General features: G+C 36.7%; 1 protein-coding gene and 1 long non-coding RNA gene across 3 annotated transcripts; one reads left to right on the top strand and one right to left on the bottom strand.

Annotated features, from left to right (window-relative positions):
* Window positions 1-474: 474 nt before the first annotated feature.
* Window positions 475-6,055, bottom strand: LOC104115756 (aspartate aminotransferase, mitochondrial-like). 2 transcript variants are annotated; one of them, XM_009626448.4, is made up of 10 exons: window positions 5,603-6,055; window positions 5,402-5,487; window positions 3,563-3,769; window positions 3,375-3,480; window positions 2,478-2,582; window positions 2,219-2,391; window positions 1,749-1,908; window positions 1,570-1,665; window positions 1,413-1,507; window positions 475-786 (listed from the first exon to the last, which is right to left on the bottom strand). In XM_009626448.4, the coding sequence occupies exons 1-10, from the start codon at window positions 5,780-5,782 to the stop codon at window positions 717-719; spliced, it is 1,278 nt and encodes a 425-aa protein (XP_009624743.1). In that variant the 5' UTR covers window positions 5,783-6,055; the 3' UTR covers window positions 475-716. The 2 variants fall into 2 exon arrangements, with proteins under 2 accessions (XP_009624743.1, XP_070043653.1); XM_070187552.1 differs by lacking the exon at window positions 5,603-6,055 and adding an exon at window positions 5,034-5,304.
* A 1,700-nt stretch (window positions 6,056-7,755) lies between these two features.
* Window positions 7,756-22,890, top strand: LOC104115757 (uncharacterized). The gene is made up of 5 exons (XR_690682.2): window positions 7,756-7,800; window positions 8,992-9,093; window positions 9,425-10,112; window positions 21,964-22,043; window positions 22,633-22,890. It is a non-coding gene; the product is annotated as an uncharacterized lncRNA (long non-coding RNA).
* Window positions 22,891-24,578: the final 1,688 nt, after the last annotated feature.

Raw genomic sequence — 24,578 nt, 5'->3', positions numbered from 1 at the left:
AGAGGAACAAGAAAGAATTGATTAGTACTAGATTTTATTGATGTAAAAAAGCAAAATTGTTCTTGAAAATTTAAATTGGTTTTCCCCTTGCTCCAATTCAAGTGCCTTAATAGTATTACCATTAAATTTGCATCTTTAGCCACTATTTATTACTTATTAGACATTGATTTCTGTGCATATGATCTAAAAAGATGAGTATAAAATTTGCTAAACTACAAATTATGAAATGCTTTGAATCAATGCACTTGCGATGCTGTCAAGAACTAGAGAACTTCTCATCTCATACTTCAACAGAAATTTTGCACAAAACCCCTCAACTTTCTCTTGATCTTTGCTTAATAAACATTCTGGAGATAAAAAAATGGTAAATATTACTTGGCAAAGAAGGTCTTACCGAGGAATCATATACAACCAAACCTCTCTATAACAACATCGTTTGTTCCCAAATATTTAGACTGCTATAGTGAAGTGCTATAGTGAAATGCTATTATGGAGAATATATATTATAACATTACATGAAAAATTGGTTCTAAAGAAAACTTGGCCGTTATAATAAAGTGTTGTTACAGAGGATGGATGTTACATAAAAGTTTGACTGTATATTGATATGACAGGTTTCCTTCAGACTTTGATTAAGATAGATAATCTAATCTACAAACTGCTTCTCAACCAAGCCAAAACGGGTTCACCATTTAATAGTATAAGCTAACTAATATTTACACTTTGGTAACTTCATGGATTGCACTTGCCAAGTATTCCACATTGCTGCTTGTTACCCCTGCCATGCTGCCATATGATAATGCATCAGTCATGTCAATTGTAAAAGCATAAAAAATGGAGATCAGAAAATCTTTTGTTCTTTCTGTTTTCTTTCTTTTAATTTTTCTTTTCGTATGTTTATGGTAGAATTCAAAACCAATACTCTATTGTAACTTCCCATTTGAAAGTAGTTTCAGAGAAATAAACCACTTAAGAAATTTCTTGGAGAACTTGTCACCATGGGCGGAACTAGGTAGAGTGAAGGGGGTTCAACCGAACCCCCTTCGTCGGAAAATTATACTATAAATAGAGTAAGAATGATCTGTTTTGGTTATATCTGAGCTGTTGAATCCCCTTGATATGAAGAAAAATTCACGTATAGTAGTAAAGGGGGATCAAAATTGATTTAGGTCATATGTTCACATTCCAATTGTGACATCCTAGAATTTGTTTGAATCCCCTTGTATATATTTCTGGTTCCGCCACTGCTTGTCACTACTACAAATGAGTTAACTTAGTGGTCTTTGACAGCTTTTGCTATTTTAACCTACTATGTGTGTTTCTATTGATATCACCTTTCCGATCACAATACAATCTGCATTGTCATGTATACTGATATCAGTACTTAAATTCAAGAAATCTGACTTAAGTACCTGATGCGTCCATCATTAGTCATGTATATATGGAAATCCCTCTGCAACCGGTCAACCTCTTTAGGGGATAAACCAGAGAAGTAAAACATTCCGACCTGAAATATTGATATTTAGCAGCTGTATTTGATATACGGTTGCACAAAAGACTTAAGAATACCTGCTTGGTTATATGTTCCCAGTTTGCAGACGAATTCAATTGTTCAAGATTTCGACGTAATTCAATTCTCATTCTGATCATGCGATCCACCATGACCTTAGGCAAAAGATATAATCAGTAAAGCACAAGGAATGGAATGGTAATTAGGACCTAGTAATACATAAAGGAACATCAATTACCTTAATATCCTCTTCCCAAAGTGCCTTTAAATCAGCATCATTCAAGATTGTGGATACTAATAGTGGGCCGTGAAGAGGAGAGCTACTGTACATTGCCCTGACTATCTGCTGCAACTGACTCTTGATTGCAGCGGCTTGCTTTTCATCCCGAGAGACAATACTGGTTTCCAAAACAAAAACAAAAAAAGAAAAGGGGAAGCAAAAAGAAAGGAAGTTTGAGAATTGGAGACTAATCACGAAACCAGGAAAGTAACAGACCGTGTGGACTACTAAGCGCTAAAGTGGATTCAGGATTACACTAAGAATGGACAAGTTAAAGTTAATTTGTTGAATCTATTTTTATTTATTCGGTAGTTTTTTCCCTTTGTTTGTTCAATGGATTGAACAAATTGTCTAACTGATGAAAATTTAGTATTATTTCGGTGTTGTTCAAAATGAGTTGTAGAATACTGTAGCTTGAAGCGATCTACCTGATGCAACCTACTCGGTGTCCATATAATCCCATGTTTTTGGAAAAAGACTGAGCACAGCCCAGTAGATGTCCGTCTTCAAGAAATATCCGAATAGCAGTGGCATCTCTCTCAAGGTCCCCGCTAGCAATCCCTTGATAAGCCATATCAAAAAAAGGAAAATGATTCTTCATCTGAAACCAATTTACACAAAAGATACCACATAAGATAGACTAAATAGCAAATAAGAGAAGAAAAAAGAACATATTATTTCATTAACCTTGAATAGGTGAGAGATTTCTTTCCACTGCTCATAGTTGGGGTCGACGCCAGTTGGGTTATGAGCGCAAGGATGAAGTAAGAAAAAGGAATGATCTGAAGCATTCTGTGAGATTATCAAATAAATAGGGTCATGAATAGTATTCTAAACTCCTTAAGCGGAAAGTAAACAAAAGCATAGTTTGCCTTCAGATATTGTAACCACATACAACAGTATCGCAAAACGAGTATTCGTATAATGATATAATGAATATTATTGCATGGCTGCAAGCAATGGCGAAGCCAGAATATTCAATAAGGATGTTCAGTGGCAAAGCAAGAAAATTCAATAAGGGTGTTCAAAATTTAAACACCCTTTGCTAGTGGGCTATGTAAGGATGTTCAAAGTCTATTTTTTTATCCATAACAAGTATAATATTTTACCCTATACACAATATGATTTTTCAGCGAAGGGTATTCAATTGACCACCCTTGGCCACACATAGCTTCGCCCCTAGCTGCAAGGGCATTTTCTCTATTACATTTTTCAGGTAGGAGGATCATATGCATAGTTACTTTCTGACATGATTCTTCAGCAAAGAGTTTATTGGCTATGTTGCTCGGAGTACTCTCCAAAAATGTTGTCGCACTCGTGTCAGATCCTCCAAAAATGCACTATTTTTGGAGAATCCGACATCCACCCAACAACAATTCTGAAGAGTCCGAGCAATATAGTTTATTGGTTACATCTAAATTGCTCAGTAACATAATCCATCTTTTACTGAGGCACACAATCTCATATGTGCAGGAAAAGGGTATAAAGTCATGTAAGGATGTAAGATTTGGCGGTGAAGTTAAAGCAAATATTTCACAACAAAATTTGAGAAAACTCATCCTATCCTCCAGCATAAAACCAAACCTTGATATCCTTCATCAGGGCTTGAAATTGCAATCCTTTTGTATCAGGATCATAATAGCGGTAGGTACTCGTACAAACTTCAGAATCCCTCCAAATGTCATTGTGGCTTCAAAGGACACACTTCAATCACATTACAAATTAATAACGACATGGCATGAAAACGAATTATAAACATGAAAAACATTTACTTGGACCAAGTTGGCATTGGTAGAAACATTTGTGAGTCAGGATAGAAGCGCCTTTGGAATTCAGCAAACAGACGGCATGCACCAGTTCCAGAAAGAGCTGGAACTCCAGCAAACCTGCTTTCCTTAACAACATTAGAGTCATATCCATAAGCCAATTTTACACAGTCCTGCACGAACTTTGACTTTGTTGTTGCTTTAGTTGATTCCCTGCCAAGACCAGCCCAATATTAGACCAAACGACGTGTTTAACAAAAGATAGAAACGTGAAAATGGAACTGCAGTCCCATATCCATTGTAAGCTTTAAGAGAAAGTTTGACTGTAGAAAAGCACAGCACAAAACTATAACCCCGTACACAAACGAGAAAAACAATGGTCATGGTTGCAGTGAAATAGGATGAATCCAGAAAACATCCCTCATTGGATATTTTGCAAATATTGTGAAAGTATTTGAGCACTCAACCAAAAAATGACAAGGCAACGAGTGAGGTAACCCAAGATCCCTATAAAAATATAACACTTTGGATGCTCTTATACATCCAATGTGGGACATTTTGGACTCATTTAGGCATAAATATTGTTCCACTCTTTGCAAATACTGAATCCAGTAGTTTGGCCATTGCAAATACTGAATTCCATTCTTTAAACTTCAAGTAAAATATTGAAACACTGGGTTAAAGGTGTACTTTAAGTGAAATACTGGTTTCACTTACAAATCTTCAATTGTTTTCTAAGTGAAGTTCATTCCAATCAATAGGTCAAATCCATGGATTTTTTTCAACTTTAACTCAAACATTGTCCAACACCTAGAGTACTAAGAAAAAACTGAAGTACATATGAGCACGAACATTACCCAACCTCTTCAGTAAAAACAATATGTCGGTCCCAAACTAGTTGGTTTTGGCTATATGAATCCTTAATATTTGCCCCGCACCACCTAAACATTTTTAGCCGTTTCATTTCAATACACAATAATTTTCTCATCCTCATCAATCCTAAAGATATAGACTAAATAATGAGCAATATTAGTCATCCTACAACTGAAGAAAGATGAAACATAAATATCACTGCAATAACCTGAAATCCTTCCCATATGTTATGTTACTGAACTCATTATCTTCCTTGAAAGAACATACCCCCCCCCCCCTTTAAAAGGGCAGTACCTGATTGGCCGATTCCAATAACCAAATGGTCCCTCCATTAAACTTAGTTTGTCACCTTTGGCTTCCTTAGAGCGTTTCCTAGACTAATTTCTAGTTAAAATGCTTTCACTTTTCAATAAAAAAATTAACAAATTGTTCATGTAATTTCCAATCAGACTTTAGAAAAGTAAGAAAAGAGACAAAATTTGAGTAATTAGATAAAGAATTCTGCAAAATATGATCTGATTAAATCCAAACTCATGAATTTAGACCAGACTCATTAAACCTTAAAAAGTTCTTTAATCACAGGGGAGAAAAAGGGCAACATTACCCTGCCTTCATGTAGGGTCCGGGAAAGGCCGCACCCCTTGGGATGTGATATAGGCAGCCTATTCTGATGCAAGCATTATTGGTTGATTTCATGGCTAGAACCCGTGACCTACATAGGTCACACGGAAACAACTTTATTGTTGCTCCGACACTCCCTCCAATATCACCCCGCATTCACGTAGGGTCCGGGTAAGGGCCGCATCCTTTGGGTGTGATATAGACAGTCTACCTGATACAGGCATTATTGGCCGATTTCACAGCTAGAACCCGATCTATATGTCACACAGGAGAGACAATTTTACTGTTGCTATAAGACCCCTCAACACGAAACAATAAGGTCAAAAAAAAATTAAAAAAAAAAGTACTCACAAAAACTCGCAGTCTGATATCTTTTCCATCGCTCTTTTAACACACTCAAGAGTAACTGGTTTTCCTTTATCATCTCTATAAGCTCCCTATGAACAAAAAGTGTAACAAAATAAAATAATCATCAATCAAGAAGGAGAAAAATGCCAATGAATAAAGTAAAAAAAAAAAGAAAAATAACCAAAGAAATAGAAAGAACATTACCACACCAAGATTGAGCTTTAAAGGACTTGGGTCAAAGAGGAAAGACTCAGTGACACTTGTGATTGGATCCTTAGGAGCTGGTTGTACATGGTCCCACCATTCCATATTGTTTTTGCCATTTGTTGCTACTGAGGTTGACATCCTTCTTTTACTGAATCTAATAACATGTCTGCTCCACATGTTGATCTGTCTTCTTACTCTGTTCTTTTCTTGAATTGAGACAGACACAGTGTGTAGGAAATTAAAGCCTCTATTGAGTTGGGATTGTAAAATCAGGGAAAGGGAATGTAGAACTTCAAGTTGGTGTTTCTTCAGAGGAAAAAAGTGAGTAGTTGAAATAATATGTTATGAGACGAAGACATTGAAAACTCTGGTTTGCTACTCAAGTTCCAATGGGCTGTATTCTCTGCTAGTTTCTTCCCTTTGTCAAAAAGGAAGACTTGCTCTTAACTTTTACTAATAAGTTAAACATATGCAGACTGCAGAGTACTAAGATTATATTACTTCCTTTCTAATTTATAAAAACTTATTTGACTGTACACGTAATTAAAGAAGAAACTTATAATATCAAATATTTTATATTATAAAAAGTTTCGAATTAAGAATAGAATTGAAAGTTTAATCGAAATTATTTTCGAATTAGAAAGAAGTAATTCTTTTTTGAACGGATTAGAAAGAAAATAGGTTCAAATAATTTAAAATACACAGAGTATATACTTTTAAGTAAATGGTGTTGAGAGTTTTAACTGTCTTTTTATTTAAATAAGTGATGGTGAGAGCTCCAATGAATCATGTTATTAAGAATATAAAAAATATATAAAAATTTATTATTTCAAAAAGTGTGTCATTCATTTAGACAGATTAAAAAGAGAATTAACATAATTTACGCAAAAGAATATTAAATAGCATCATTAGATAAAGTAGTCTGAGTACATAACATATTATTTTTGTAATATGTATTTCCTAATTTATCTGCATTTAAGTTATGTAAAACAAAGAAAAGAGGAATTGGGAAGAAAGGAAGACTTAGCTTTCAATCCCAAAGTCTCATGCTTTTTTACATTTGCATTTTACAACTTGCAATTTACTTTAAAATGGACCAAAATTCTATTCATTGCATTTTTAAAAATTATTACACGTTCAACATAATTTCAAATTTCAAATTAATTAGCTTTTTTAGACTACTAAACCATGTGTTCAATTGAATATTGCGTATTTATTTACCTGTGATTTCAAGGAATCTAATCGTCTAACTATTTTTGCTAAGCACATAAAAGTAAAATAGTTTAGAAATACCCTCACTTGATGAAATAAAATATTTGGTAATAGTGACATAATGGAAAATTGAATTAAGGAATACGAAAAAACATTCAAATTTCTAGAAGCCAACCTCCTCATGTCGAAGGAATCCAAGAAAATCTTACGTTCAAATGTTCAATAATACTACTTCATTTTTAAACCAGTGTGTTCCATGGTTTTACTCTTTAGTCGTGATGTTCCAGCGGGCTGTGTTATAGCTCGTGTTATAGCCTATTTTCCCTTTTGCTTGAAAGAACCAAGAAAGCAGTGTCAATAGTCAATACTTCAATCACACATGCGGAGACGAATTCATAATTTAAATTTAATGAACTTAATTTTTAAGATCTTTAGTATTAAACTTATTGTATTGTTAACATTATGAGTTAAATCTAATATTTATTGAGATTTTAATAAGTTTTTACATATAAATTCATATTTCGTATCTAAAGTTATGGGTTCATTTGAAATTCAAGCCAAAAGATTACATGCCATTGCACATAGGCGAAATTGCTCATTGTTTGACAAGGTAATTTACATATTGTTACATACTTTATAACCTTTTGAATTGCATTTTGCACAACTTAAAAAGAACTAGTGTAGGATTAAATGATTGCAATTGCACTCTTTTATTAAAAGATATTTTTCGTGCATTCTTAGTTGCTTTTGGTAAAGTAACCAAAAATGTATCTTAGATCACTTTTAATTTAACTTATATCTATTATATAGAAAGAGCAAAGATGGTCTGACGGCTGGGCATCATTGCAAATCTAGCTTTATTTAAGGTCAAAATGGTAATTACGTCACAACAATTAAAATGGAATTATAAGGACCCTTTTTCTTTCTCATCTCTGACAAAAAAAAAGAGCACCAGCGGCTCTTTTCTTCATCTTCTCGTCCAGGTAAGCTTTCCTTTTAAATTTTGCTGAAATTTCTCTTTGTTGTATTCGACCTTTTCAATTTTTGGTCTACCCATATTATATTTGTATTGATTTTGCCCGTTTTTTTTGTAGAACTCTAGTCTTTTTTGCTTTATTGTTGTTTCTTTAACATAGTCTTTTTGCTTTTCTAATTTTATTAGGTCGTCCTCTCTGTATTTCCAACCGCAGCTTCTTGTTTCTCTCCCTCTCCCTCTCGTGTAATTCTTGAGGCTAGCATATACATTCTTTTTATTTTTTGTGTTGCTTTCAAATATGTGAAGAAGATTTTCGTTTTCTCATAAATAAGAATTCTGTAATTGAACTATGATCAGAATTTTAAAGAAGTGTAGCTATATTGCAACAACAATTAATTTTTCTTTTCATATTACTATATATAATTTGCTATTAACTGGTATGATAGTTTTTTTTGGTCCGGCACTAGAGAAAATATGCTTCTGCTCTCTCTTTAATTTTGTTTATAGGAGATTGTCTTTACTAAAAACTTAATCTTGATATTACTCCAATCAGAAGTTGTAGTATATTAGCATGATGAAAAATAGCAGAAAGTGACAGCACTCTGAAAACCGAACAAACCTAAAAGTACTGACTTAAAGCCAATGCGGAACTAATAGTTAAATTTACGAGTTACTTTAAGAATTGGGGGGTTTGTAAAACTTTGAGTTCAATCCATCCTATGCAAAAAAAAAAGTTTGAATTGAAATTCCGTCTATATACTTTGAAAAATAATCTTGATGGTTTAGAACTTCCTTCTAAATCAAGGAAATAAAGTCATATCCAACGGACTGTGCACAAACTAAAGGACTAAGCGGCTAAGAACTTCAAGGTTTGAGGATTCCATGTTGAACTGCTCTAATGGGTCTTCAATTTGTATGCATTTTTCAAAATGGGGTATAAATGTAGCTATATTGAAGTTAATCATTTGTCAACAATGAGTATTGTTGCTATAACTACAAAAATTTCATTTTCTTATCATATATTTGGTTCTAGAAGCAACAAGCAAGCGTTAGCATTCCTTTGTACACCTATCTTCTTTCTCTTCCCCCCTCCCCCCCCCCAAAAAAAAAACTTTAGTATTTATCATACTTCAGATCTTTAATTACTAATTTTTAAGATTTTTTTTTTTTGAATTTAACCGTGGTTCATTTTGAATAGAATGAAGTCGCAAGCTATGATAGTTCATACGATCCGATGTTTTGGCCAAATTACAAATAATTGATGGTTTGCATGACAGAATTGGACGATTTTTACCAAAAGGTGAGAGATTAGATCTTCATTAATCTTTTTAGTATTAATTATTCTTCATTTCTTATTTAAAATTGAGGAGTAGTTCTTGTTATCGTAATCTTTTATGATAGAGAAAAATATATCGATGGTAATCCTTAATTGAATAATTTTGAGAAATAATGGAATCTTTATTCCGATTTCCTACTAAGAAGCTAGATGGTCTTTAATACCTTGACGAAAAAGAAAAAAAAAATCTAAGTTTTACAAGGTTTATCAACGATTCATACATACCATTCTTATTTTTGTATAAGATGTCTTCTTAATGATCTATATCTACTCAGTAAATTTAAAATATTTACAGGTTTGGAGAACCTATTAGGGCTTTCATGAGCCATGAAGCAACTTCAGTGGAAGAGGCTTCTTCAAGGACAGAACTTAAACTATAGAGTTAGTATCGGTATAGTGCAGTGCTTCTTATAACTGATAAGGCGTTATTGACTAACCACATAGGTTTCTTCTTCATTAATTTTCACATGTGCTTAGATACCAAGTCACAAAAGTTATAAGCACTAACTTGCTCCTCTGCTTTAGTCACTTTCTTAATATCAACAAGTAGACACGCTTAAGCAGCATTAGCCTCAGTTTCCATTTGAACATGAAGCTCACCATATTACCACCCATAATTTTCATTTAAATCACACATGGATCTTTTACAAGTTAGTTTTTGAAGCTTTCCATAATAAGTCTCCCACGCCATTAGATGTCATATATCAAATTCCACAGCATGACTTATGGTGCTTGATTTATAATTTTTAGCTATCTATTTGGTTATTTTTGTTTTTATCACTTGTTCATTTATGTAGAGTAACTAATAAATCAAGTACCATATTCTTTCTGGGACATGTATCTCTTGAAATATATGCTCCTGAAGTCAAGCGTTCAGAAGAAGTCAAGCATTCTTTCTGAACGTTTCTATGCTCGAGATCATCTTTAATGTACTGATTTTTTAATTCCAATGAAACCTGAAGGTTTTGCCAGACAGCATGAAAGTGGAACGCCTAAAAATTACTCTTCGCGTTACATTAGAAATTTGGTGTTACAGTATATAAAGTAACAAATTGTGCCCAAATATTTATCTGGTTATAGCTCATAAACCATTGGCTCTGGAATCTGGTTGTTTCTGTATTACTATTATTTTAACTTATGACTGGAATGCATGTTCATTCTAGGAACATCAATGTTGGTGTTATTATCTATTGATGCCGTGAAATAAGATTTCCAAGTAGCTAGATATTGAATCAGCATATGCTACCTTTTTCAGTTCTTTCTTATTGCGCTTTACCTAAAAATTGATATAATATACTTGGAATTTACTTTAAGTTTGTATTTCATTTAATTGTTTGTGTGAAAGTATAAGTGATGGATTGATATACCATCTTAGCATACTTGGTAGGGACTAATTCACTTGACCATTTGGTTAGTTCATAATTGTTTGGTTTGTTCTACTTTTACTTCAGTACATGAAATGCACAAGGATTATATGTTTTATGTATATTTATATAAATGGGATATATAATATCACGACCCAATTTCACCTATAGGTCGTGATGGCGCCCAACACTACAGCTAGGCAAGCCAACTTAATAAATTAAGCATATACTGACAAAATTTAAAACCAAGAAAATAATAAAACCCAAATTCTACCAATGTGTGTGCCAAGACCTGGTGTCACAAATGTATGAGCATCTAGTAGATTATACAAAACCTCAAATACTGTCTAAAATAAAAATAGACAGAATGAAAAATAAATACAAGGAGAGACACTGGTAGTTGTAGAACGGCTCAGAAAGGTAGTTCACCACTATGCCCCTAGATAATGTGGGTGTAAGACGGTAGGTCCCCCACTAGTACTTGCCTCAGGTCCTGCACAAAAAGTGCAGCAAGTGTAGTATGAGTACGTAAACAATGTGTACCCAGTAAGTATCAAGCCTAATCTCGAAGTGGTAGAGACGAGATGACCGACTTTGACACTCACTACGGGTCAATAATAATAATTGAAATAAAACTAGAATATATAATTCAGCATGTTTCACAGAATATAACAATAATTTAGTTAACCAGCAGAAATAATTAAATTCCTTCAAATGCAAATATTCTCAGTATATTAACTAAATTCCTTCAATTCCAATAAATTTTCAGTTTATTAATTAATTTCATTTACAGGAATAACAATAATTTCTTAGCTAACAGGGATAATAATCCTTAAATTCCAAAGATTTCTAAATTTATCAATTAGCTTCACAAGCTACAATAAATTATCAAAGTATCGTATAATTATTATTATTAAGCACGATTTCTGCCGAGGTCGTTCGGCCCGATCCAGAATATTATGTACACTGTCGAAGGACGTACGGCACGATCCATAGATACATCTATCCTGTCGAGGCGTTCGGCCCGATCCACAAGAAAGGATGACATTTTCTTATGTACCTCCGGAATAAGAGTATTTATTGTAAAATTTATTCGAGAGGATAACAATTTATTTCAATAATTAATTAATCTAAACAAAAATTAAGCATATGAAAATTTCATATTTTTCTACCTTTCATAACAATTCTCAATATATACATCAAATATTTTAATTAATAAAGAATACAATTTACACAAGAATACAATTTACACAAGCAATTCATGCTTTGAGTCCTAAACTATCCGGACTTTAGCATTAATAGTAGCTACGCGCGAACTTTAGCATTAATAGTAGCATTAATAGTAAGCCCAAGTGACTTTTTCAAATTAAAACAATATTTGTTGAATTAGTTCTTCATATAATACCCAAATTCTCAACCCTCAGGGGTTGGCCTGGTAGCAATTGACTTGAGCCTTGGGGTTTGCTCCCTTTCAAGGTCTCAAGTTCGAAACCCACTGGGTGCAAACAATTTCTGAGGGCCATCGGACTGGGTAAAACCTGAATTAACCGTGGTGCACTTGCGGAAAACTCCTTGCCGAGGGCCTGTGCACCCCCGGGATTAGTCGGGGCTCAAAGAGACTTGGACACCCGATGCAAATAAAAAAAAAATAATACCCAAATTCTCAAAAGTGAGTTTGGTAATTACTCAAAAGATTTAAAAAGGAACTCAAAAGTATTAAATTTAACAGTAAAGACCTTTTTTTATTGATTTAAGCCCTAATTCGTGGTTTTCCTAATTTTTATCTTGTTCGCTAGTCTGCTAATATCTCCCAAAAGCAACGAATATTTAATTTTTTTTACAAATACAAAGCGAACTATATTTTTCTTCATAGCAGCAAATTTAAAGTTCAAATTGCAGGTTAATCATCCTTTTTGTTCCTCCATAAAGAAAATTTTATTCTTTTAGACTCAAATTACTTGTGCTTGTAAGTAACGTATAATAGATTATTTTTATTAATTTTTTGTGGGGATGGAGCACATTTTTGTGGGGATAAAGCACACATATATATAGTTTTCTTCAATTTTTATGCAATTTTACCTGTTTATAAATATTAATTGTCATTATATTATTTTATAAAATATTAAAAATTAAATACCTATGGGGCTTACATCCCACGCCTCGGTGCTTATGCCCCGCTGAGGCATATGTAAAACGCCATGCCTTACGCCCACGCCTTTTAAAATACTGAAATACTACATTTTCAATAAAAATCTCGAAATTAATTAAAATTCATCCGTGAGTTCCACATCTCAGAATCCGGCGAAAGTTATGAAATCTAACAACTCATTCAATTACGAGTTCAACCATACCAGTTTCACTCAAATCCGACTCTGAATCGATACCGAAATCTCAAAAATTCGTTTCTATGAGATTTCTAAAAAAAATTAAATTTCAATCTCAAAACACTAATTAAATGATGAAAACAGTAATATATTTGTGTATATAGACCAAATCCGAGTTGGAATCACTTACCCCAAATGTCTTTCCTTGAAAATCTGTCAAAAAGTCGCATCTGCTCAAGCTCAAGTTTGTCAAAAATGGCAAATGGGTTGAATGCCTCTGTTTTTATAACTTACAGATCTGTCCAGCCCGATCAGGGAGCTCGATCAGGGAGCTCGACCAAGGGAGCTCGATCTTGGGAGCTCGATTTTTAGGCCTCGATTTTGGGCCTCGATCACATCCCAGAATTTCTAGCAGAAGAGAAAAATTACAGCAGCTGTTTAAGTCCAATTTTTGATCCGTTAACCATCCGAAACTCATCCGAGGCTCTCGGGACCTCAACCAAATATACCAACAAGTCCTAAAATATCATACGAACTTAGTCGAACCTCTAAAACACATCAAACAACGCTAAAACCACGAATCATACCCCAATTCAAGCTTAATGAAACTAAGAATTTTCAACTTCTATATTCGATGCCGAAACCTATCAAATCAAGTCCGATTGACCTCAAATTTTGCACACAAGTCATAAATAACATACGGGGCTGTAAAAATTTTCAGAACTGGATTCCGACCCCGATATCAAAAAGTCAACTCCCCGGTCAAACTTCCAAACTTTAAATTCCTATTTTGCCATTTCAAGCCTAATTTCACTACGGACTTCCAAATAAAATTTCGATCATGCTCCTAAGTCTAAAATCAACATACAGAGTTTTTGGAATCATCAAAATTCTATTCCGGGGTCGTTTGCACATAATTCGATATCCGGTCACTATTTGAACTTAAAAATTCTATATCTCGGGCTAGGGACCTCGAAATTTGATTCCGGGCATACGCCCAAGTCCCAAATCACGATACGGACCTACCGGAACTGTCAAAATACTGATCCGAGTCCGTTTGCTCAAAATGTTGACCAAAGTCAACTCCGTTGAGTTTTAAAGTTCTAATTCACATTTTAATCCATTTTTCACATAAAAACTTTTCAGAAAATTTAACGGATTGCGCACGCAAGTTGAGATATGATAAATAGTACTTTTTTGAGGTCTTAGAATATATAATTAATTATTAAATTTAAAAATAACATTTTGGGTCATCACATTTTCCACCTCTAAAACAAACGTTCGTCCTCGAATGGGTTTAGAATTATACCTGAAGTACTGAATAAGTGTGGATATTTGCTTCGCATGTTTTCCTCGGCCTCCCAAGTCGTTTCCTTGACTGGTTGGCCCCTCCACTGGACTTTAACTGCAGAAATCCTCTTGGACCTCAACTGGCGAACCTGTTTATCAATAATGGCAACTGGCTCCTCTTCATAACCCAAGCTATTATCTAGCTGAATTGTGCTGAAGTCTAACACATGTGATAGGTCGGCATGATACTTCCGGAGTATAGATACATGGAAAATCGGATGAACTCCCAATAGGCTGGGAGGCAATGCAAGCTCATAAGCAACCTCCCCAACTGGTTTCAACACCTCAAATGGGCCTATAAACCTTGGGCTCAATTTTCCTTTTTCCCCAAATTTCATGATTCCCTTCATCGGCGAAACTTTCAAGAAAACTTTTTCCCCCATCATAAAGGATAAATCGCGCGCTTTCTGATCTGCGTAACTCTTCTGTCTGGATTGTGCTGTACGAAGTCTCTCCTGAATCAACTTTACATTTTCCAAGGCATCTTTCACCAAATCAGTACCATATAACTTATACTCACCGGGCTCAAACCACCCGATGGGCGAACGACATCGTCGACCATACAAAGCCTCAAATGGAGCCATCTCGATGCTGGATTGGTAACTGTCGTTATAAGCAAATTCGGCCAAAGGTATGAAACGATCCCACTGACCTCCAAAGTCAATCACACATGCCCTGAGCATATCCTCCAAAATCTGAATTGTCTGCTTTGACTTCCCGTCGGTCTGCGGATGAAAGGCTGTGCTGAGCTCTACACGGGTCCCCAACTCAATATGCACTGCTCTCCAGAAATGTGAAGTAAACTGAGGACCTCTATCTGATATGATGGAAATTGGCACACCATGCAACCGAACTATCTCCTGAATATATATATCTGGACCAACCTCTCTGAAGTATACGTAGTCACAATAGGAATAAAGTGTGCCGAGTTGGTCAACCTGTCGACAATGACCCAAACTGCATCAAACTTCCGCAAGGTTCGCGGCAACCCAACTACAAAGTCCATAGTGATGCGTTCCCATTTCCACTCCAGTATAGTCATCTGCTGAAGTAGGCCACTGGCCTATGGTGCTCATATTTAACTTGCTGACAATTTAGACACCTAGCTACATGCTCAACAATGTCCTTTTTTATTCGTCGCCACCAATAATGCTGCCTCAGGTCACGATACATCTTCATAGCACCTGGATGAATAGAATACCGAGAACTGTGTGCCTCCTCTAGGATCTTTTTTCTCAGTCCATCCATATTAGGAACACATAGACGACCCTGGAGTTGCAGAACACCATTCGCACCAATAGTAACTTCATTGGCACCACCTTGTAGTACCGTTTCACGAAGAACCATCAAGTGTGGGTCATCATACTGGCGAGCCTTGATCTGCTCAAATAGTGAAGATTGGGCCACAACACATGCAAGAACTCGGCTGGGCTCTGAAATATCCAACCTCACAAGTCTGTTAGCCAAGGACTGAATATCCGAGGCTAATGGCCTTTCCTCTACTGAAATGAAAGCCAAACTACCCATACTCTTTGTCTTTCTGCTCAAGGCATCTGCAACCACATTTGCTTTTCCCTGATGATACAAGATAGTAATATCATAATCTTTTAGTAACTCCAGCCATCTGCGCTGCCTCAAATTTAGGTCCCTCTGCTTGAACAAATGCTGCAAACTGCGATGATCAGTGTAAACTTCACAAGACACCCCATAAAGATAATGCCTCCAAATCTTAAGAGCGTGAACAATCGCAGCTAACTCCAAATCATGTATCAGATAATTCTTTCCGTGGGGCTTCAACTGACGTGAAGCATATGCAATAACTTGCCCTTCCTACATCAATACACAACCTAAGCCGACACGTGAAGCGTCACAATACACTGTATACATCCCCGAACCGGAAGACAACACTAACACTGGTACTGTAGTCAATGTTGTCTTGAGCTTCTGAAAGCTCACCTCACAATCATCAGACCATCGGAACGGAGCACCCTTCTGGGTTAATTTGGTCAAAGGTGCTTCAATAGATGAAAAACCTTTCACGAACCGACGATAATAACTTGCCAAACCCAGAAAACTCCCGATCTCAGTCGTCAAAGTGGGACGATGCCAATTCTAAATTGCCTCAATCTTTTTGGGATCAACTTTAATACCCTCGCCTGATACAATATATCCCAAAAATGCAACAGACTCAAGCCAGAACTCACATTTAGAGAACTTAGCATATAGCTTTTGTTCCCGCAATGTCTGAAGCACTACTCTCATATATTGTTCATGCTCCTCCTTGCTGCGCGAGTAGATCAAGATGTCATCAATGAAGACGATGACAAACGAATCAATATATGGTACCCCGACCTCAAGTTGATCTTAGAGAACACCCTAACACCCTGCAACTGGTCAAATAGATCATCAATACGCGGCAACGGGTACTTGTTCTTAATAGTGACTTTGTTCAATTGGCGACAATCAATACACATCTGCATTGTTCTATCCTTCTTTTTCACAAATAATACCGGTGCACCCCAAGGCGATACACTCGGTTTGATGAACCATTTGGCTAGTAACTCTTCAAGTTGTTCTTTCAATTCTTTCAATTCTTTCGGAGTCATGCGATACGGTGGGATATATATAGGCTGGGTATCTGGAGCCAAGTCAATACAGAAGTCAATATCACGATCAGGTGGCATACTTGGAAGATCTGAAGGAAATACATCGGAGAACTCCCGAACTACAGGCACTGAATCAATAGCCGGAGTCTCTGCAGTAGTATCCCGAACATAGGCTAGATAATCCAAACAACCCTTCTCAACCACGTGTTGAGCCTTTATAAAAGAAATAACTCGATTAAATGAACTAAAGCTTAGGCAATGCTGGAATAGCCAAGGTAACAGTCTTGGCATGGCAATCTAGAATAGCATGATATGGAGATAACCAGTCCATGCCCAGAATAAGTTCAAAATTGGTCATCTCAAGCAATAGGAGATCTGCTCTAGTTTTATAACCACAGAATGTAATAATACAAGACCGGTAGATCCGGTTCACAATAACAGAATCGCATACAGGAGTGGACACATAAATATGATTACTCAAGGACTCACGAGAAACACCCAAGAATGGAGCAAATAGAGATGACACATATGAATACGTAGATCCTGGATCGAATAATACCGAGGCATCTTTGCCGCAAACAGAAATGATACCTGTAATCACGACATGTGAGGCCTCTGCATCTGGTCTGGCCGAAAAAGCATAGAATCGAGCTGGAGCGCCAACTGGCTGACCTCCACCTCTAGGACGACCCCTACCCACCTGTCCTCCACCTCTAGGTGGTCGGACGACTGGTGGAGCAACTGGTCCGGTAATCATAGGCTGCTGACCCTGTTGCACTAGTTTACCCCGAAGCGTAGGGCAAAATCTCTGTATGTGACTGGGATCCCCGCACTCGTAACAACTCTGCGGTGCAATAAGCCGCTGACTAGAGGTCTGGCCCTGGGGACCTGAATACCCACTGGAAGAACCCTGAATAGCTAGTGGGCGATAAGAACTCTCTGGTATAGCACTAAAATAAGGTCGTACTGGAGCACCCCGAGGAGGCAGTGGTGCTTGATATGGGGGCCTGCTAGACTACCCTCTCACGAACTGACCTCTGCCCCCAGACGGAGCACCTCTGAACTCTCCAGAATACCTGAACCGCTAATCTCTCATACCCTACTCTCGGCTCCGCTGACGTACACCCTCAATCCTGCGGGCTATCTCCACGACTAGCTCATAAGAAGTACCCATCTCAACCTCTCGAGCTATAGTGGCCTGAATGCCAGTATGTAAACCCGCAACAAACCTCTGCACTCTCTCCGCTTCAGTAGGGAGTATCATAAGTGCATGGCGAGATAACTCAGAAAACCTCGCCTCATAATCGGTCACTGACATCTGACCCTGCTGGAGCTGCTCAAACTGAAACCCCAACTCTTCCCTCTGGGAGGGTGGAATATACCTGTCTAGGAAGATACGGGTGAACCTGTCCCAAGTTATGGGAGGAGAATCTGCTGGTCTGCCAAGAACATAAGAGTTCCACCATCTACGGGCTCTGCCCTCTAGCTGAAAAGTAGCAAAGTCTACCCCATAAGACTTCAATATCCTCATGTTGTACAGTCTATCCTTGCACCGATCAATGAAATCCTGGGGATCCTCATGTCGCTCACCCCCAAAGACAGGAGAATGTAGTCTAGTCCATCTGTCCAATAGTTTCTGAGGATCAGCGGCTACAGCTGGCCTGGGCTCAGGTATAGCTGCTGCCACTGGCTAGGCTCCACCCACCGGTAGTGCACCCTGGGTCTGATATATAGCAGCTGCCTGTCCATAGGCCTGTGCGGTAGGGGTCTATGCTCCCCCGCCCGCTTGAAATGTGGTTGGGTCTGTCGGAAATAAACCGACCTGAGTCATATTGTCCATGAACCGCAGCATACGACCCATGACATCGTGAAATCCCGGTGCAGATGTGAAATCCACCGGAGCTGGCTCTGCCACAGGCACCTCACCTGCTCCTCAATAATGGGATTCTCTGCTGGACCCACTGGCGGCATAACTGGAACAGTCCTGGGACGTCCTCGCCCTCTACCATGAGCTGGACCCCTCCCTCGGCCTCTAGCAACTGGGGGAGTAGCTCTTCCCTGGTTTGGAACTTCATTCGAGCGCGTTCTCACCATCCGTGAGAGAATAAGAGAAGGATATTTAGAACTACATCAATTGCACGATGGAACATGAAGAAAGGAAATTTCCTAACACCTTATAGCCTCTCGAAGATAAGTACAGACGTCTCTGTACCGATCCGCAAGACTCTAATAGGCCTGCTCATAACTTGTGAGACCTACGTGAACCTAGTGATCTGATACCATGTTGTCGCAACCCAATTTCACCTATAGGTCGTGATGGCGCCCAACACTACAGCTAGGCAAGCCAATTTAATAAATTAAGCTTATACTGACAAAAGTTAAAACCAAGAAAATAATAAAATTCAAATTCTACCAATGTGTGTGCCAAGACCTGGTGTCACAAGTGTATGAGCATCTAGTAGATTATACAAAACCTCAAATACTGTCCGAAATAAAAATAGACAGAATGAAAAATAAATACAAGGAGAGACACTGGTAGCTGCAGAACGGCTCAGAAAGGTAGCTCACCACTATGCCCCTCGATAACGTGAGTGTAAGATGGTAGGTCCCCCACTAGTACTTGCCTCAGGTCCTGCACAAAAAGTACAGCAAGTGTAGTATGAGTACGTAAATAACGTGTACCCAGTAAGTATCAAGCCTAATCTCGAAGTGGTAGAGACGAGATGGCCGACTTTGACACTCACTACGGGTCAATAATAATAATTGAAATAAAACTAGAATATATAATTCAGCATGATTCACAGAATATAAAAATAATTTATTTAACCAGCAAAAATAATTAAATTCCTTCAAATGCAAAAATTCTCAATAAATTAACTAAATTCTTTCAATTCCAATAAATTTCCAGTTTATTAATTAATCTCATTTACATGAATAACAATAATTCCTTAGCTAACAGGGATAATAATCCTTAAATTTCAAAGATTTTCAAATTTATCAATTAGCTTCACAAGCTACAATAAACTATCAAAGTATCATGTAATTATTATTATTAAGCACGATTTCTGCCGAGGTCGTTCGGCCCGATCCAGAATATTGTGTACACTGCCGAGGGACGTGCGACATAATCCATAGATGCATCTATCCTGCCGAGGCGTTCGGCCCGATCCGCAAGAAAGGAGGACATTTTCTTATGTACCTCCGAAATAAGAGTATTTATTGTAAAAGTTATTCGAGAGGATAACAATTTATTTTAATAATTAATTAATCTAAACAAAAATTAAGCATATGAAAATTTTATATTTTTCTACCTTTCATAACAATTCTCAATATATATACATCAAATATTTTAATTAATAAAGAATAAAATTTACACAAGAATACAATTTACACAAGTAATTCATGCTTTGCGTCCTAAACTACCCGGACTTTAGCATTAATAGTAGCTACTCGCAGACTCACGTCACCTCGTGTGTACGTAGCCCCCGCAATTAACAACAATTATTTAATTTAATCACCTATGGGGTAAATTTTCTCCTCACAAGATTAGAGAAGAGACTTACCTCAATTTGCTCCAATTTAATCCACTATAAGGCCCTTTCCTTGATTATACAACTTTGATTGGCTTGAATCTAACCATAAATAATTCGATACAATCACTAAAATTTATAGGAATCAATTCTATAAGAAATACTATATTTTCAATAAAAATCCCGAAATTAATTAAAATTCGTCAGTGGGGCCCACATCTCAGAATCCAGCGAAAGTTATGAAATTCGATAACCCATTCAACTACGAGTCCAACCATACCAGTTTTACTCAAATCCGACTCCAAATCGATACCGAAATCTCAAAAATTCGTTTCTATGAGATTTCTAAAATTTTTCAAATTTCAATCTCAAAACACTAATTAAATGGTGAAAACATTGATATATTTGTGTATATAGACCAAATTCGAGTTGGAATCACTTACACCAAATGTCTTTACTTGAAAATCTATCAAAAAGTCGCATCTGCTCAAGTTCAAGTTTGTCAAAAATGGCAAATGGGTCAAATGCCTCTGTTTTTATAACTTATAGATCTGTCCAATCTGAACAGGGAGCTCGATCAGGGGAGCTCGATCACGGGAGCTCGATCTTGGGAGCTCGATTTTTGGGCCTCGATTTTGGGCCTCGATCTTGGGCTCGATCACAGCCCAAAATTTCCAGCAAAAGAGAAAAATTGCAGCAGCTGTTTAAGTCCAATTTTTGATCCGTTAACCATCCGAAACTCACCCGAGGCCCTCGGGACCTCAACCAAATATACCAACAAGTCCTAAAATATCATAAAAACTTAGTCGAACCTCTAAATCATATAATACAACGCTAAAACCACGAATCATACCCCAATTCAAGTTTAATGAAACTAAGAATTTTCAACTTCTACATTCGATGCCGGAACCTATCAAATCAAGTCCGATTGACCTCAAATTTTGCACACAAGTCATAAATGACATAACGGAGCTGTAAAAATTTTCAGAACTGGATTTCGACCCCGATATCAAAAAGTCAACTCCCCGGTTAAACTTCCAAACTTTAAATTCCTATTTTAGCCATTTCAAGCCCAATTTCACTACGGACTTCCAAATAAAATTTCGATCACGCTCCTAAATCCAAAATCAACACACGGAGCTGTTGGAATCATCAAAATTCTATTCCGGGGTCGTTTGTACATAATTCGACATCCGGTCACTATTTGAACTTAAACTTTTAATTTTCATCAAAATTCTATATCTCGGGCTAGGGACCTCGGAATTCGATTCCGGGCATACGCCCAAGTCCCAAATCACGATACGGACCTACCGGAACTGTCGAAATACTGATCCGAGTCCGTTTGCTCAAAATATTGACCAAAGTCAACTCCATTGAGTTTTAAAGCTCTAATTCACATTATAATCCATTTTTCACTTAAAAACTTTCCAAAAAATTTAACTGACAGTGCACGCAAATCGAGGAATAATAAATAGTACTTTTTCGAGGTCTTAATACACATAATTAATTATTAAATTTAAAAATGACATTTTAGGTCATCACATATAAATACACTCACATATATGCAATCTTTTAACATATATGAAGTATGTCTTATAAACATGCTTCTGTGATGATTTCTTTCGAGTTCTATTTTTCTTTGTTTGCAGATTAAAACTAGCGAGCGGAACTCAGAGCAAAATTTAATTACCATGGTTGCAGAAGACATAAAGCTCCTCTCCTCCTCTATCAGTTCAAATGGTAATGGCTATTGACTAATTATATTGGTACCTTTTTCGTTCAATCTCTCGGCATACAACAACAACAACAACAATCCAGTAAAATTTTACTAATGTGGTCGGAGGGTAGTGTGTACGCAGACCTCTCGGCATAATATTTTCTATATATTTATGTTTATTATTAAGATGGTACGACCTAAATCACTTTACGTACTTCCTTGAAACAATAGTGTTGGTAATACTTATTTTGTGTTTATTTTATTTATTTTATTTTCTTTAGGTTCTAGTTATGCACATGCTTCAATTGGTAATAATATGCCAGTGGAAAGAGTTACTTTATGCTACATGTGTCTTTTTTTTATACAAACTATTATTTAATTGTTTTTCTTGATTTAAGCAAATTATTCCAATCACACTCTTGATTTTTTATGAATTTGTGCATGCTCAGTATCTTGGCAGTCACAAAAATCTAATTTATTCAAGGGGATATATTTTATTTCTAAGATACCCTTTTATTGACGGATGATTGGTGTATTTCTTTTTTGTTAGTCTTTCTTAAGGTAATGTACTTTAAATTAAACGGTTGATGAAGAAGTTACTTACTTTTACAGGAGGCTTCTAGTGTTCTTATCATACCGCGTATTCATAGACTTCCTGAAGTTACGACATTCTTACCCTGCTCAACCAGTTCAAGCAAGTAAAGACGCTTATTAAGACCAAGTAACTATCAAAGCATATAATTTGGACAAAGATGTATGAAGGACTTGCATCATCAATTTATCTGGTGTTATCTATGGTAACTTAGTCATGTAGTTATAGTAGCTGCCTCCTAGCTGAAGATATTTCAAAAATCAATTCATGAACAAATAGTGACTTTGATCTATCATTTTCTATGGTTTACCTTCGTGAATTTAACTTCATTAAGGGAGTGAGATTCATTGTTCCTGAATGTATAGATTCTGAATATGCATGCTCTGAATAGTAGGTGGTGTTTAATGTTTGTCACTATTTACTAAGAATGGAACTGTACTTCTGTATTAGTGAAAGTAGGTGGACTATACCTCTTAAACCTTTCAAGTCTTTTTTGTTCTTCTTCTGATGCCTCGGGCCTGACTTCAGGTCGAACCGGAATAACAGGTTGTACCGGTACTACACCCGAAACCTAACCAATATGAACCTGCTGCTCTGGAGTTGTGATAGGAGTTTGAGCTACTCCCCCAATCTGCGGAATATTTGGTGCAACAGAGATCAATCCCGCCTGAGTTAATGTACCAACCATACTCAGGAACTGTATCAAAGTCTCCTGAAGTCTAGGGGTAACAACAGGTGCTTCTGGTACCTGTTCCCCAACTGGAGCTACTGGTGGCTCCTCAACTGTTGTTCTGACAGGTGCTCTAGTCGCAGCACGTGCCCTTCCTCGACCTCTACCTCGGCCTCTAACTCGGCCCCGACCTCTTGCAGCCCTAGCAGTATATGCGGATGCCTGTTCAGCTAACCCGATAGCACGTGCCCTCACCATCTGTGAGAGAATAGAGATACAAAGGCTCAAATTCCGAATTCAACAAATTCCGCACGATAGGAATGAAAGAAGTGAAAATTTCCTAACAGTTATGTAGCCTCTCGAAGATAAGTACAGACGTCTCCGTACTGATCAGCAAGACTCTACTAAATTTGTCCGTGACTTGTAGAACCTATGAACCTAGGGCTCTGATACCAACTTGTCACGACCCAAAATCCCACCACAGGCGTCGTGATGGCATCTAGTCTCTAAGACTAGGTAAGCCGATTTAGATTACCTTTTGCTGCCATTTTTTTAAATAAAAATTAACAGCGAAAATAATTACAATACACAACCTCCCAAGACTGGTAGTACTGAGTCACGAACTCTAAATGAATACATGGAATGATCACGAGGACCGAATATATAATACTGTTTGATTACAAATTAATAGTACAATGAAATGAAAAGACTCCAAGGGACTGTGACGGCCAAGCAGCTCTACATTGAATCCTTACGATCGCGCTTTAACTCTGCTCAAGTCCGATATCTCCAATACCTGGCTCTGTACAAAAATGTGCAGAAGTGTAGTATGAGTACACCACGGTCGGTACCCAGTAAGTATCAAGACTAACCTCAATGGAGTAGAGACAAGGTACAGTCAAGACACTCACTAGTCTAATAACCTGTGCAATATAGTATACAAAATAATAGGAAACAAATAATAATAAGGGCAGGATAAAACAACCATTGATATGCACAACAGACAACAAGAATCCCATTAATATCACTCAACAATTAATAAACACAATTACATCCTTCAAATAAATGTCTTTCACATATAATTCTTCCAGATAACTCTCTTTCAAATATAATTTTCTCAAATAATTATTTTCATATATAATTCTTTCAATAAATCTTTTCAAATATAATTTCCTCAAATAAATATCTTTGAAATACAATTCTTTCATTTAATACTTTCTAAGTAAAAATTCTTCCAAATAAATATTTTGAATATAATTCTTTCAATTAAATAGTCACCATGTGACACCTCATTTC

The sequence above is a fragment of the Nicotiana tomentosiformis genome, chromosome 10, assembly GCF_000390325.3.
Source record: "Nicotiana tomentosiformis chromosome 10, ASM39032v3, whole genome shotgun sequence".
Classification (NCBI taxonomy): domain Eukaryota; kingdom Viridiplantae; phylum Streptophyta; class Magnoliopsida; order Solanales; family Solanaceae; genus Nicotiana; species Nicotiana tomentosiformis.
Note: the sequence above shows the minus strand (reverse complement) of the source record. Positions and strands in the feature narration are given on the sequence as shown.